This window comes from Schistosoma haematobium, chromosome 1, assembly GCF_000699445.3.
Source record: "Schistosoma haematobium chromosome 1, whole genome shotgun sequence".
NCBI classification, from domain to species: Eukaryota; Metazoa; Platyhelminthes; class Trematoda; order Strigeidida; family Schistosomatidae; genus Schistosoma; species Schistosoma haematobium.
Genome location: NC_067196.1, coordinates 68005338 through 68020443, shown reverse-complemented (window position 1 = coordinate 68020443; position 15106 = coordinate 68005338). Strand labels below are relative to the sequence as shown.

The 15106-nt window shown below is 40.1% G+C and overlaps 1 protein-coding gene across 1 annotated transcript; it reads left to right on the top strand.

The window, feature by feature from the left end:
• The first annotated feature begins 1211 nt into the window (after positions 1–1211).
• LSG1 (large subunit GTPase 1) lies at positions 1212–14772 on the top strand. The gene is made up of 7 exons (XM_051209465.1): positions 1212–1314; positions 1349–1478; positions 1513–2272; positions 2706–2936; positions 7990–8406; positions 12932–13151; positions 13244–14772. The coding sequence occupies exons 3-7, from the start codon at positions 2205–2207 to the stop codon at positions 13451–13453; spliced, it is 1146 nt and encodes a 381-aa protein (XP_051074923.1). The 5' UTR covers positions 1212–1314; positions 1349–1478; positions 1513–2204; the 3' UTR covers positions 13454–14772.
• Positions 14773–15106: the final 334 nt, after the last annotated feature.

Below are 15106 nucleotides of genomic sequence, written 5' to 3'. Positions count from 1 at the left end.
CGTGCAACTTTGTGGTATGGTGAATTGACCATTGACGGAATAGGTCAAAGAGGATTATCTTGTTTATGTATTGTCGGTAAACCATACATGTGGGGCAAACGAGACCCACGAGGTCGTAGGTTATTGTAAGTAGGATTATCGATTATCTTCTTCTTTAGTGGATCTCTGAGTACTTTTGTGATACTTTTCTCAGTGGAGTCAGTTAAGTCCTCGTTAATTTTTTCTAACTTCAATCTCGTGTGGTCACTAAAAATGGACTTCATCTTAGAGACATAATCTGTAGTGTTCATTAGAACAACACTTGAACCTTTATCTGACCGTAATATCATTATATCATCATTTCGCTTAATATATCGTAATGCTGTTTGGTGGTCTTTGGATAAAAGCTTGGATTGCGGTGCGGGTGAAACGAGGTATTGGTTTGCAATATCGATATGGATTTAAACCAGCCTTTCTTTTCTTCGCCAACTGGGTGCAAATCTTTAATTTGATCAAATAAATCATTAAGTTAAGTTTCTGTGTCGATTCTATCGGCATGTGTTTTGGGGATCTGAAATTTAAATCCAAGCGACAAGGCTTCTGTTTTTATCTGACTTAACTTCACTGTTGATAGATTGTAGAGAGAACTTTCGGGGTTTTCCGGGAAAGCAAAGCAAAATTGTTCCTTCGACAGAGTCTTTGACAAATTTACGTGGAGGTTCTTGCTTATTTTGCTTTGCAAACCTTGGATAAAATTGACAAATTTTATGCGACATAGGTTCCTTCCTGGAGGTATTGGTGATCTACTGCTACTAGACACGGAAGCTTGTTAAGCGAAAACTTCTCCTATTCCGTCCACAACCATTTGAACCATTTGAGATCATGTACATTCTTATTCAGTTTACAAATGCATATTCCTTTTCATTTTCTGTTTCCTTACACTCTGGAAGCAGATAAGAATAGCGTACATTAACGACATAGATCGAGTAAAATCTCATTCTTACTACTAAAGACTGAAGATTGGAATTATTCCAAACATCCGAGCAACGATGAACTAGTCATTCCTGAAACAAACACCATTACTCTTGATATACTCTTAGTGATTTACTATAGGATCTCATCCTACTTATCTAGCAAAACTTTTATTTGCCCTTATTATCATATATCTAGGTCCTTACCTAAAAAAACATCTTGATCCGTTTGTCAAACATGAGGACATTTAAGATTCGTCCTTTGGAGAGTTGCAATTTCAGGTCGCTGCGCTACATGGGCAGAAAGCATGGTCTTGGACGCTCTCTTGTTAAACATATGGGATCAGAACTTTCTGAAAGATCAGTTAGTCTTATAGTCAGTTATATCTATAAAAAAGGGGCGTCACGTAGTTCGAACAAACAGTGATCGGGATTGGTCTCGTCTACCTGTTCATTCAGTCACAGAACAAACAGGTTTAGATGAATTCTTTAGTATTGCCAACCTTGCCAATCATGAATTCAAAGCTCGTAAGACTTTTAATCCTCCTCATATCGTTTTTAGAGAAAAAGAACATCAGGTTTCTCACCCCATCCGAAATTATAGGCATACCATCTCCCGCCGACCGCTCTAAAATTTCAGAAGTCCAGAATATGTATAAAGACTTTCTCAAAATACCCAGAAGTTAAGTTAATGTTTATTTATGTGTGTGTTGAGTGGGGTGTTTGTTTACCTTTTTAATTCATGTGAGCTGCTTTAAAATCTACCTAATTGGTTGCTGATGTTTTTACTAGTTTCAGGTCTCATAAATTCTATCTCGTTAGATAAAGTTAACTTTGCCAAAGTATTTCTCATTACTGTTGGGGAATAGTAGAAATGAGTTGTTGACTTAAAAGAATTCTGTTTGGTTTAGTCTTTAGAGGTTTAACTTTCTATCGATTTTGCTTTTGTATGTTAAGGTAAGTAGACGCAAGAGACACACATGTTTCTGAATGCCTAAAGATCACTAATAATGTGCAATTGTTTCATTAGGTATGTTGCGTTGCAAGGATATTGGAGAATAACTAAGTCGGTGGATAAGCTTCCATGATTTGATATGTCACTTACTGGTAAAAAAAACTATCCAGCAAATTTATTCTTCATTCATTTAGTAACCTATTAATATTCAGATCGTTTTGCATAGGATTATTTCCAAATAAAAGGGTTCCACCGTTTGATTTTTATTTGCTTCCTACAGACCTAAGTGGAGTCCAGAAATGTCAGTTGATACGTTGGATAGTCTTGAAAAGGAAGAATTCTTGAAATGGAGACGGTCATTGGCTTTGTGAGTTTATCTTATTATAGACCAGGATTTGTCATTTTTTCCTTAGAAATGTGTAGTTTTTTTCCGAGAAACAAGCTTGATAAAAGTTACTTTGTTTTTTATTAACATCAGGTTGGTATATTCCCATCATTGTTGAGTAATAGGAAACGTTATCCTAAGATTTTGTTGGCAACTTAGTTACTGTTGTTTATGATTAATGTTAATGCTTATTTAATTATAAACAGGCGTAACTTAGTTTCCGAAAAAATGAGGTATGGAAACTTGGACCGATGCATATATGTACCCGGTCTCACGTGGTAGATGACTGGATAACTCATACTTATTTAAAAACCTGTTCATGGACATGATGTATGGGATGATTTTGGTACTTTTATTATGAACACTTGACCTTTTCCAATTATCTTGAAAAGTTGAACTACCATTTGTATTGTAGGCTTGAAGAAAAAGACGGCATCGTTCTTACTCCTTTTGAGCGGAATTTGGAGTTCTGGCGTCAGCTGTGGCGTGTCGTGGAACGTAGCGACGTTGTTGTTCAGGTGGTCGATGCTCGTCAACCTCTTTTATATTATTCGAGTGATTTAGATAGTTATGTTCATGAAGTTGATTCGAACAAGACATCTGTGGTTCTTGTTAATAAGTCTGACTTTCTCACAAATCAACAAAGGTGAGTTTATCCATCGTGTCTTCTTGGGTCATATATGCTAAAAGAATTAGCGGTAATTAAAATCTTTTTAGTTCATCTGCATTATCTGACCTTTAAAATTTTGTACACATTTTGGTTCAGTTATTAACAACGTTCAAGTGAATCTTATTAGTAGTGTATTTAATATTTACAGAGCAGACGCAAGACAATAAGATAACTTCTAAGCAAAAATAGTGCTTAAATCAAAATTTTTATTTGTTATACTTTCCGAACACTTGATGTCTAACTTTTCCTTCCCCTAAATAATAATATTTCTAAGAAAACTATTGGATGAGTTAAGATTTATTATTTACTTTTTATTATTTGAACACATGAATATTGGTACAAGAGAGCGCCAATATATATGCGCCACACAAAACAATGAGAATTCGAAGAGAAGTGGGGAAAAAAACTAAGGAGCGCAAAAGAAAAAGAGAACAATGGCGAAGAGATTGGAGTAAGGTAGTGTGGTAGTAACGAGGGAACGAAAAGGTACAATCAGAAGAAATCTTTCAGGTAAGGGAGACACAACCACTTTTTATGAAGAAAGTAAATAAAAGTTACAGCAGGATCGCCACTGGCTTCTATTCTCAGCCATATCTGATAACGTCTCTAGCCACTGTGTTGCACCATCTCTCAGACCCCAACCAGGGAGTCGTGAAGGACCAACAGAAGTCAGTCCTTTGCAGCTTTCATACCACGACACCATGTCATGCACTGACCACCTCTCCGCCTCTTCCATCCAGTCCCAGAGTCGGCAAATAATGTACGACGTGGAATTCTCTGGGACGACATTCGTAGAACATGTCCAAGCCACCGAAGTCGGTGTTTCAAGATGGTGACACCAATTGAATTATCATCTCTGTGCCCGAACACACGATGCCGAACCTCTGCATTACTGACATGGTGTTGCCACTGAATGTCAGCAATCCTTCGGAGACAGCGATGATCGAACACAGAGAGTCGTCTAACGTCCTCAACTCGGAGAGACCAGGTTTCACAAGCGTAGAGCAAAACTGCTCTCACCGACGCGTTGTAGATCCGACCTTTTACAGCCAGACTAACATCACGAAGGCGCCGAAGGTGACCCAGATTGGCATAAACCGCTCTGGCTTTCACTATTCGTGCATTGATCTCATCACTCACACCCCCACCAGCACTTATGCAGCTACCCAGATACACGAACTTCTCGACTACTTCTATCTGCTCACCATCCAGGGTGAGTACAGGATTGGAATCCTGCCAGTCTTGTAGAAGTACTTTGCACTTCGAAGGTGCAAAGCACATACCATACCTACGGACACTGATTGCCAACTGATTAAGTGCGGATTGCATGCCTTGGGCATTATCGCACAGTAAGACAATATCGTCCGCATACTCAAGGTCGAGAAGTCTTTCTCTAGGCAACAGATCCACACCACCATTACTTACATTCATCAGAGCTGTTTCCAGAATGTCATCGATGGCAAAGTTGAAGAGGAATGGTGAGATTGGGCAACCCTGCCTAACCCCACTGCTCGAATGGAACAACGAAGAGAGGTGGTTGTATGCCCTCACTCTGCCTGAGGTGCTTTTATATAGGGCTTTTAGGATGTTAATAAACTTCTCAGGCACACCCTTCAGTAGACAATCCCAGAGAACAGTCCTGTCCAACGAATCAAAGGCAGCCCTGATGTCAAGAAACACTATGATTGTTGGCCTTTGAAAAGTATGGCGGTGTTCTAACATTTGGCGGAGGGTGAAGATATGATCAATACATCCTCGACTAGAACAAAACCCAGCCTGCTCCTCGCGAGTCAATCTTACTCGAGTTTTGAACAACCTACGAAGTATGACGGAAGCCAATAGCTTGGACGCAATCGGAAGTAAACTTATCCCCCGATAGTTGTTACAGGAACGACGTGAACCCTTTTTAAAGATAGGGACAACTATCGACTCATTCCATGACGTTGGTACACTATCTAGTTCCCAAACCTTTGTAAACAACGTCGTCAATTCCTTAGTCAAAAAGTCACCACCATCTTTAAAAAGAGCCGGAGGTAAGTCATCTGGGCCAGGTGATTTGTAACGCTTCAACAGTTGGAGTTCCTTGCAGACTTCCTCCTCATTTGGTGGATCAGTCGTCACCGGCCATGGAGGGCAGGACAGTCTGACCGATGTTGCCGGAGCAGCAGGCCAGTTGAACTGCCCTTCGAAAAATTCTGCCCATCGTCCAAGACGTCGATGGATGTTAGTGATTGGCATCCCATCGTCCTCGCAGATTGTTTCACTCACACCAGACTTCTTGCCACCAGTGGCTTGGATGAGTTGGAAGAGCTTCCGGTAGTTACCAGATGCCGCTGCTGCTTCCAGCTCATTAGCACGCTTCGACCACCAGGCTTCTCGGTCCTTACGCAAGCTTTGCCCAATTTCCTTACGTAACATCCTTCGTTTATGGTCAAACTCACGGTCACCCGGAGTAGACCAACGGGCTTCAATGAGTTGTAAGGAACCAGAAGAAACCCAGTGCTTAAAAGCGGGACGTTTCGCAAACCCACAACTGACTGTTCCCGCCTTTTTCATGGCGTCATGCAATTGCAACCAATGCTCATCTATACTTCTCGGTGGAATGGTAGCTCGCCTAGAAGCTAACTCGATTCGATACTTACTTGCAACAGAAGTTGCAACCAGCTTGCTAACATCAATCTTTTGGTGGTGGTCACTTCGTTGGCCACTGAAAAGTAAGGCAAGATTGGCGCAGACCAATGCATGGTCAGAGTCCAGATAGGTACTCCAAAAGGAGCGGCAGTCTTGTACACAACCACACCAGCGGTAGCTGATCGCGATGTGATCAATCTGAGTCCAGGCTTGAGATGCAGAGGGAGGACGCCAGGTGGCACATCGGCGATGACTGTGCCGAAAGTTAGTGCTAGTCAGAAACAGGTTGTGGTCTGTGCAAAGTTGCAGTAGACGGTCCCCGTTATCTGTCCTGCGACCAACAAGTCCCCATACGCCACCTGAACGACTCTCTTCTGTGCTTAGACGCCCGACATGCGCATTCAAGTCTCCAGCTGCTACTACAATATCTGTCGAACGCACTTTCTGGAGAAGAACTGATAACTGGTGGTAAAACTCATCCTTGATTGCATCCGGGCTGCAATCTGTCGGGGCATAGGCGGAGATGACGAAAAGACATCGTTTCTCACGCCGATTTCTTCTCACTTTGATGGAACTTTCTAATCTAACAGCACATAACCGACTGTTAATGGGGATCCAATCGACTAGTGCTGCCTCAGCTCTAGCGCTTAGTGCGACACCAACGCTTGCAAGACCAGACGAAGATGCCACAGGGTCCCCGGATAAGCGCACGTAAAACAAGCTTTTTGAAGTGACAGATGGAGATCGAATTTGTAGTACTTCGCCAGAGTCTTGAATACGGGTCTCGGATAGACAACAAACATCAATATTAAGACTTTCCAAAGACATAGCCAGCCCTATCTGTTGTCCGACCTGCATAAATGTGCGAACGTTGAAGGCAGCCAGTTTGAATGGTGCACGTGGTTTCAAAAAAACTGCTTCAGTCCTCGTATTCGGTGGTAACATACAATTTTCAACTGGACAGTGACTCGAGAACGTTTAGATAGAGTCGAATTTCCACCAAAGATGAGCCGCTGTATAAGTATAAAAGAGGATGAATAATGTGGAAAATAATAATAATAATAATAATAATAATAATAATAATAATAACAATAATGACAATAATAGTAATAATAATAATAGTATTAATAATGACAATAATTGTAATGATAATAATCTGAATCAATTGTTTGTTTTTCAAAGCGAGAAAGGTAATTTCCATAGGCATAAAGAGTTCATCAATTTGTGTGTGGGCTGTGATACTGCCCGGGTGCCCAAACCGAAGCAGGTGGTTATCTTAGGGGGCCACTCCCCGAGCCTTTGACCTAAAGGTCTAACCCACAAGGCAGTGGAGCATCGTAAGGAGATGCAATCCCATGGTAGCCGGTGACCAACGATGGGTTCATACGCCATTTGTTCCTGCAGGATACTGGAGCCCATGTGCACCATTGATTTGGAATCCGGTTAAAGCGCCGGACATTCGCTTTTCGTCCTCTCATTTTCGTAAACAACACCCCTGCCACGAGAAGGCAATGAGTAGGACTTCCCTGGCAGAGGCTGTATACGCGTGGCCGTGTGAGAGTATTTCGAGAGGGAGAGCGGACTCTCCCCACTCTCGGCCGTACCAGGGCATTCAGGGGGCCGGATGAGTTAAGTGTCAGAACTTATAAATGCTAGATAATAAGACTATAAGTTTTAGGGACGTTACAGGACAACTGGTAGTATATTCGGTCTCTTCTTTAAAAAACGATGTGTAATTTTACCGATTTACAATGCACAAAAACTAATCTAGTTCATTACCTATTCAAAGGTTTTTCCAAATATGGCTTGTCTTGAATTTTTACTATTCCATATTTTTGTATTGTTATTACTTATTTAATGTTATCTCAATCAAATCTACAATTCACATTTAAACCGAATGAGTTGTTGTATATGTCAAGTGTCATGTTATGCTTTCTTTTGTTATCGTAATGATTCTTGATATTTGTAGGAAACATTTAAGTTATTCAATTTGGGTATCACTACAAGCTTGATTGATAAGCTCACTAAGCTTTTGAGAATGATTTTCAACTCTTTACTAGTGTATGTGGATACCGTTGCTTTAAACATTTGTCTATTGAAGGCGGCATATTGTTATTGCACAAACGCACTACTGAGTTTACAAAAACTTATTTTGCTAATTACTTTACGTAATGACAGTAGTTGCTTTTTTCTGAACTTACAGAATACTACGATCTATGTATCACAAATGTATGGTTGCTAACAATAACATAAGTATTGCTTTAATTTGGAACAACAGACGGTTGTTATTTCGTGTTTACGTATCTTCTTGTACTGTCTTTCTATAGTGAATAACTGGTTCCTGCTTTGAATGTGTTCATTTAGGATTTCCGATGTTTCTTTTTTAATTTTATTACAGAGCTTTATGGGCGGAGTATTTTAGAACTATTGGTATTAACGCCATATTTTGGTCGGCTGTACTAGCCAGTGAACAGATGCTAGGACAAAGTCCTACCAATATGACCCAACCTTGTGATATTTCAACCAAAATAATTAGTGGAACCAGTTTGGAATCCGAGAGTAATTCTGAGGAAAGTCAAACCGAGTCAGACACTGATAGTGAGGCCAGTACAGTAACTGTTCATGAAGAAACTAACGAGGAAAGCCCTAAGGTTGTCAGATGCACTACACAGTTGCCGAATAGACTGGATTGTAAAAAAAGTGATCCTTGTAATAGTACAATCAATACAAAAGAAATCAGTAAACCGATTTCCGAGTTCTCTTCCAATTCTGTTAGATGCGATGTTATTGATGCTGAAACATCTGCTCAATCCAAGTACGTTAGCCACTAAGATGTAAAAACGTCTATGTATAAACTATGTTATTATAAGTTATTATAAGGTACATTCTATTTCTTTTATTGATTTTCTCACTTACGACGCATTGGTTCCTTATTGTGTAGTTGGAAATGAAGGCAATTAATTTCACTTATTTCTGAAAATCTGCGTTAAAGTTGTAGAAACGAAAGTGGTACGAAGTTAGAAATATTGATGAATTAAGGTTAATTCAATATGCAATATTTTAAAGTACAAATTATATGCGATGTGTATACATAGATAACCTTTAGTTTATTGTTCAGCCTGTCGTATCGATCCCGAATTTCTCTCAAAGTGGTTCAAAATGAGATCTCGTCATATTCTTCCTGAAACACAGTTATATCCATTGTTCACCAGCATAACTCCCTCCTACTTTGCCTCTTCTCGTGAATCAAATATCTACGTTACTTTCATATTAAACAGTTTCCTGCTTTTGGCACTGATGTAAATAAATAACGGAGCTGTTAGTTTTATTAAGTGGACCGACGCATATATGTGTCTGGCTGACTTTATTAAGTGGTGGTATAAATGAGTTGGGACACTATCTTCTGTAGATTTTGTTTAGTCTGGTAAGTTAGGGTGTAGTTCAGTCATTTTATGTATCATTGTATATGAATCATGGTCGGTCGTGTTTCCTATCATTTATATTATTCATTGTCTTTCCTCGCCTTTGTACTTACTACTACTTACGCCTGTTACTCCCAATGGAGCATAGGCCGCTGACCAGCATTCTCCAACCCACTCCATCCTGGGCCTTCTTTTCCAGTTCCATCCAATTCTTCATTTTTCTCATGTTTATCTCCATTTCCCGGCGTAATGTGTTCTTTGGTCTCCCTCTTTTCCTTTGGCCTTGAGGACTCCAAGTGAGGGCTTGTCTTCTGACGCAGTTGGGTGATTTCCTCAATGTGTGTCCTATCCACTTCCAGCTCTTCTTCCTGATTTCTTCATCCGCTGGGATCTGGTTTGTTCTCTCCCACAGTACGTTGTTGCTAATAGTGTTCGGCCAACGGATCTGAAGTATTTTGCATAGACAATTGTTAATAAACACCTGTATTTTCTAGATGATGGCATTCATAGTTCTCCAGGTTTCTGCCCCATACAGTAAAACTGTCTTGACATTTGTATTGAAAATCCTGACCTTGGTGTTGGTTGGCAGTTGCTTTGAGTTCCAGATGTTCCTCAGTTGTAAATATGCTGCTCTTGCTTTACCGATCCGCGCCTTCACATCTACATCAGATCCACCCTGTTCATCAATGATGCTGCCCAAATACGTAAAGGTTTTTACATATTCCAAATCTTCTCCGTCAATTGTGATTGGATTGGTTCATTCTGTGTTGTATCGGAGAATCCTGCTTTCTCTTTGTGTATGTTGAGACCTACGGCTCTCGAGGCTGCTGCCACACTGGTCGTCTTCTCCTGCATCTGTTGTTGCGTTTGGGATAGAAGAGCCAGATCACCTGCGAAGTCTAGATCGCCCAACTGCATCCTAGATGTCCATTGTATCCCGTGTTTCCCTTCAGATGTTGACGTCTTCATGATCCAGTCGATCACCAGGAGAAAGAGAAAGGGTGAGAGTAAGCAACCTTGCCTGACACCGGTCTTCACTTCGAACGACTTTGTCAACTGTCCTCCATGCACAGTTTTGCAGTTTAATCCATCATAGGAATTCCGTATGATATTGACTATCTTCTGAGGCACGCCGTAGTGTCGAAGAAGTTTCCATAGTGTTGTTCTGTCCACGCTATCAAATGCCTTTTCGTAGTCAATGAAGTTGATGTAGAGTGATGAATTCCATTCAATTGATTGTTCCACAATGATCCGTAGAGTTGCGATTTGGTCTGTACACGATCTATCCTTACGGAATCCTGCCTGTTGGTCACGAAGTTGGGCGTCTACACAGTCCTTCATCCTGTTTAACAATACCCTGTTGAAGGCTTTTCCTAGTATTGAGAGAATAGTGATGCCCCTGTAGTTATCACAGTTGCTGAGATCGCCTTTCTTCGGTATTTTGATCAGAAGTCTTTCTTTCCAGTCTGTTGGTACTTGTTCCTCATCCCAAATCTTATTGAAGAGAATGTGGAGTATCCTTGCAGTTGCCGCGACGTCTGCTTTTAGTGCCTCTGCTGGGATGTTGTCCGGTCCTGCTGCTTTGTCACTCTTGATTTGTTTGATGGCCATGCTGATTTCTTCAATTGTTGGTGGGCCAACATTGATTTGGAGGTCCATGGGTGCTGCTTCGATGTTGGGTGGGTTCAGTGGAGTTGGTCGATTCAAGAGTTCTTTGAAGTGTTCTACCCACCTGTTTTGTTGCTCTTCAATGTTGGTGATTACCTTGCCTTCTTTGCTTTTCACTGGTCGTTCTGGTTTGCGGCGATTTCCAGAGAGTTTCTTTGTCGTGTTGTACAATTGTCTCATGTTTCCTTCTCTTGCAGCCTTTTCCGCCGTCGTTGCTAAATCATGCACATATTTACGTTTGTCGGTTTTGATACTCCTCTTCACCTGTTTGTTTACTTCTGTGTATTCAGCTTGTGTCTTGGCTTTTTCTGCTCTTGTTCGGCTGGTATTGATTGTTGCCTTCTTGTTCCTCCTTTCTTGAATCTTATTCAGTGTATCAACAGTGATCCATTCCTTGTGATGGTGCTTCTTGTGACCCAGGACCTCATGGCATGTTGAAGTGATTGCCTCTTTGATCCCCTTCCAGTTGCTCTCCACAGTAGTTCCTTCTCCATTGAGTAGGCCTGGAACTTGTTGCTGAGGTCTATCTTGAATTTGTTGAGTTTGTTAGTATCCTGAAGAAAGGCCGTATTGAACTTTTGTGATATTGTCCGCCCCGTTGTCCAGTGTTTCTTGAGTTTCAATTTCGTCTTGGCGACCAGCAAGTGATGATCTGATGCTATATCAGCTCCTCTCTTGGTTCTCACGTCCTCTATAGTCCTCCTGAACGTTTTGTTGATGCAAATATGGTCGATTTGGTTTTGTGTAGAGTGATCCGGTGAAGTCCATGTGGTTTTGTGTATGCGTTTATGTGGGAATATTGTGCCGCCTATGACCAGCTTATTGAAGGCACATAGATTTGCAAATCTCTCACCATTTTCGTTTCTTTCTCCCAGTCCGTGTCGTCCGATGATGTCTTCATATCCAGTGTTGTCCGTTCCAACCTTGGCGTTGAAATCTCCCATTAGAATGGTCAGGTCCTTTGTTGGGCACTTCTCGACGATTGACTGCAGCCTATTGTAGAATTGATCTTTAGCGTCTTCATTGTAGTCGTTGGTAGGCGCATAGCATTGGATGATGTTCATTGAAATGCTCTCTTTCTTTGTTTTGAAGGAGGCTTTGATGATCCTTGGTCCATGAGATTCCTATCCTATAAGCGCATTTTGCGCTTGTTTGGACAGCATCAATGCAACTCCTTGTGTATGTGGTGCATTTTCTTCTTCATGGCCGGAGTATAACAGGAGCTCTCCTGTAGTTAGTCGTTGTTGTCCAACTTGTGTCCAATGTGTTTCACTGATCCCAAGTACCTCTAGGTTGTATCTTCTCATTTCTGCAGCAATTTGGAAGGCTCTTCCGGTGTCCCACATTGTACGAACAATCCATGTACCTAAATAAATGGTCACTCTGGTTGTCAGAAGGGGCATCGGCCTCGTAACTTCCGAAGGGATTCGGCTTTCATCATGAGGCGTCATAATTCTTCTAAATGAAGACCTTCTGACTCCCAGGGCAGAGTTTAAAAGGTTTGAATAATTTTTTCTGGTTAGCGTTTTTTAGCGAGTTAGTTTTCTACGGGATGAGGACGCTAACCCCATGCCCAACCCTCCTCCTTTATCCGGGCTTGGGACCGGCAGTAGCCCCCAGAGGGACTCCAGGCGGAGTTTCCTCTCCTTTGTATTACCGTAATATTGTCGAGTCACTTCATTTATAATGTACATCGTCTCTATGCTGTGCGAAACAAATATTTCAAGTAAACTAACCACTGAACATAATTTTCCATCTTCGTGTTACTTGTGAGTGATAGTTTTAGTCTTCCATCAAATCGAATTATGTGCTATAAATCCATCTGGCAAACTTTAGCATCATAGAAAGTCACGAGAAGACAACAACTATATACCACAAAACTGTTGGTTCATTCTTCTACCAGCTAGATATTCAGGAGGTGTGGTTTGGGAACTGATATGATGCTTATATTCACACAAATAATTTGGCACAGTATTCAGTAGCTTGTCTTACAGAAACTCATAATTCACTAGTCTTAGGCTGGTATCTGCCTTCAACTCAGGTTACTTCGAACTGTAATCATTTCCTCTTCTCTCACTAGTTATTTACACGTATTTTAGTTCTATTGTCTACACGAAAATTGGAATTCAGTACGCTCCTTTGTAAACCAGTTTATAGTTTTATCCAAAGAGTCTAGTTCACAATGTACATCTGAGAAGATATTGTTAAAAACGTCCTGTTTGTAATTTCATCTTTATTTTTTCTACTAAGTAGACAAAATGGTGAGGCGGGAGCTAAGGTTGTTGGAGTTGAGGAGCTAATAAATTTGTTAACCGAAAAATTCAGTCCCTCCAGTCGTCAATTAAAGGATCCTTTGACAGTTGGCTTCATTGGTTACCCAAACGTTGGGAAATCTAGTACACTCAACGCGATACTAGGTCATAAAAAGGTTCCGGTGTCAGTTACACCTGGGAAAACCAAACATTTCCAGGTAGATGTTTTATGCTCATTTTTATCCGCGGTGACAGAAAAATTCATTATTTTGATGTTATGAATGAAGTAATTTCTTTTCTTGGCTTTTAGACCATTTATGTCCGATCAGACTTGATACTTTGCGATTGCCCGGGATTGGTGATGCCATCTTTTGCTTACTCTAGAGCGGACTTAGTTGTAGCTGGCATATTATCAATCGATGAGATGCGTGATTATTTAGCTCCTGTTGGTTTAGTAAGTAAACTTTCCATGTATCATACCATATTTAAAGAATATGTTTTCACACGGTTCTTATGGTAGCTGTTATAATCTCTTTCTTACGGTTATGACCCATCTATTCCTGTTGCTTAGTATTCTCGGACACCGATTCACTCGACAAGTCCCCAAATCAGAACACGGTTGAACAGGAAAGAGATTATATTCCAAATAACAAATTTATATGGAAGAAGCAAGTAAGTAATAGGGAAAACGTTAGTATATTTATAGTTTTCCACATGAGATTTCTACAGTGTTCACTAAGTATTGCCTAACGCTGATTAGACAAGAATTAGCCAATCAGCGTGCACCGAAACAATCATGCATTGAGCATGCTTTAATCCACTCTATGTCCCGCTAATAGTAGCATTAGATTGTACTTTGATAGAATTCGAGAAATGAGTTGCATTTTATTTTGAACTCATTACGTAAATGTTTTGAGAGCCCAGTGTTAGTATTCCCTGTAGGAATTCCAAGTAGTTCAGTCCTAGACATCGAAAACGAACAGAAAATAAATAGCCCAGTAAAATGGGGTCTGGTAATGTTGTCTTTAGGGATCATGAAATCGGAATAAACCATCTAGCTTATAGGACTCAGCTTCACTAAAAGTGTCCTGTGATACAATTATTATCCGTCACTTGAAGACATTCAAATACTTATAACTTGTAGTATAAGCTGTTAGCTTGTTGGTTGATCATATAATAATACATACGGTTATTATAACTATCAGTAAGTCTGTAAAGCTAATTCTTCTGAGGTGGTCAGGATGTGTCACTTATTATTGGCTTTCACAAATGAGGCTGGTATAGGAGTAGCTGCAGTAGATCAGAATTGATGAGTTAAAGACATCCTGTTTGTCTGTGAAACCTTTAATTAACTGTTTAAGTTGGGTAGGGAAGTATAAATTTTTTACTTATGCCGTGTTAGGTTACCGAAACTTGTGGTGGGCGGATTTTCGTAACATAACGTAGGTTACAGCAGCGTAAAATTAGCCAATGTTTGTCTCACTAATAACAACGATATACTTTTAATATCTTGAGATGGTGGAAAAGATTTGTAGCTCAGGTGGATGATTTTGGTGGAGTTTTGTTCTCTGAGCTGGATGGTTTGGTCGTGGAGCTTTCATCGTTCTTCTGAACGACATCATCAGCACAAACTTCAGATAGATAGACTTTTAATATCCAAATTAGTGGAAAGTTTAATTTCCTAACGTCTAGTGACTCATTGTAAGGCATTTCTTCGGAGAATATGTATATCTTCTTTGCCGTAGTCATTTTATTATTTCAAAACTTTTATATCAGGTTTCACCTTTTTTTCTAATCCTTTAGTTATTTGATATCATCATTATTTTCACTCCTTTGACCTTTCTCTTGCTGATGTACTCTAAATGTGCTAATATTAAGTATATCGACTCAAACTGTTGCACATTTTTGCCAAATTATGTGCTGTTTTTATGTGAGATAATGATAACTATTATAAAAAAGTAAGTATTGAGGAAATTACTTAAATGTAACTTATTTTGTATCAAAGAATGATGCTCTAGCTTTAAGATGATAAAATGTGTTGCCTTTCTTGAAAATAAATCATTCTTCGATTTTGTTTATAACTGGGTTTCTCATTGAAATTCACATCAAGACTGACAAAATCAGTAGCTAAATGCCTTATATAAATTAAATTCATCGAATTTCGAACCGCCTT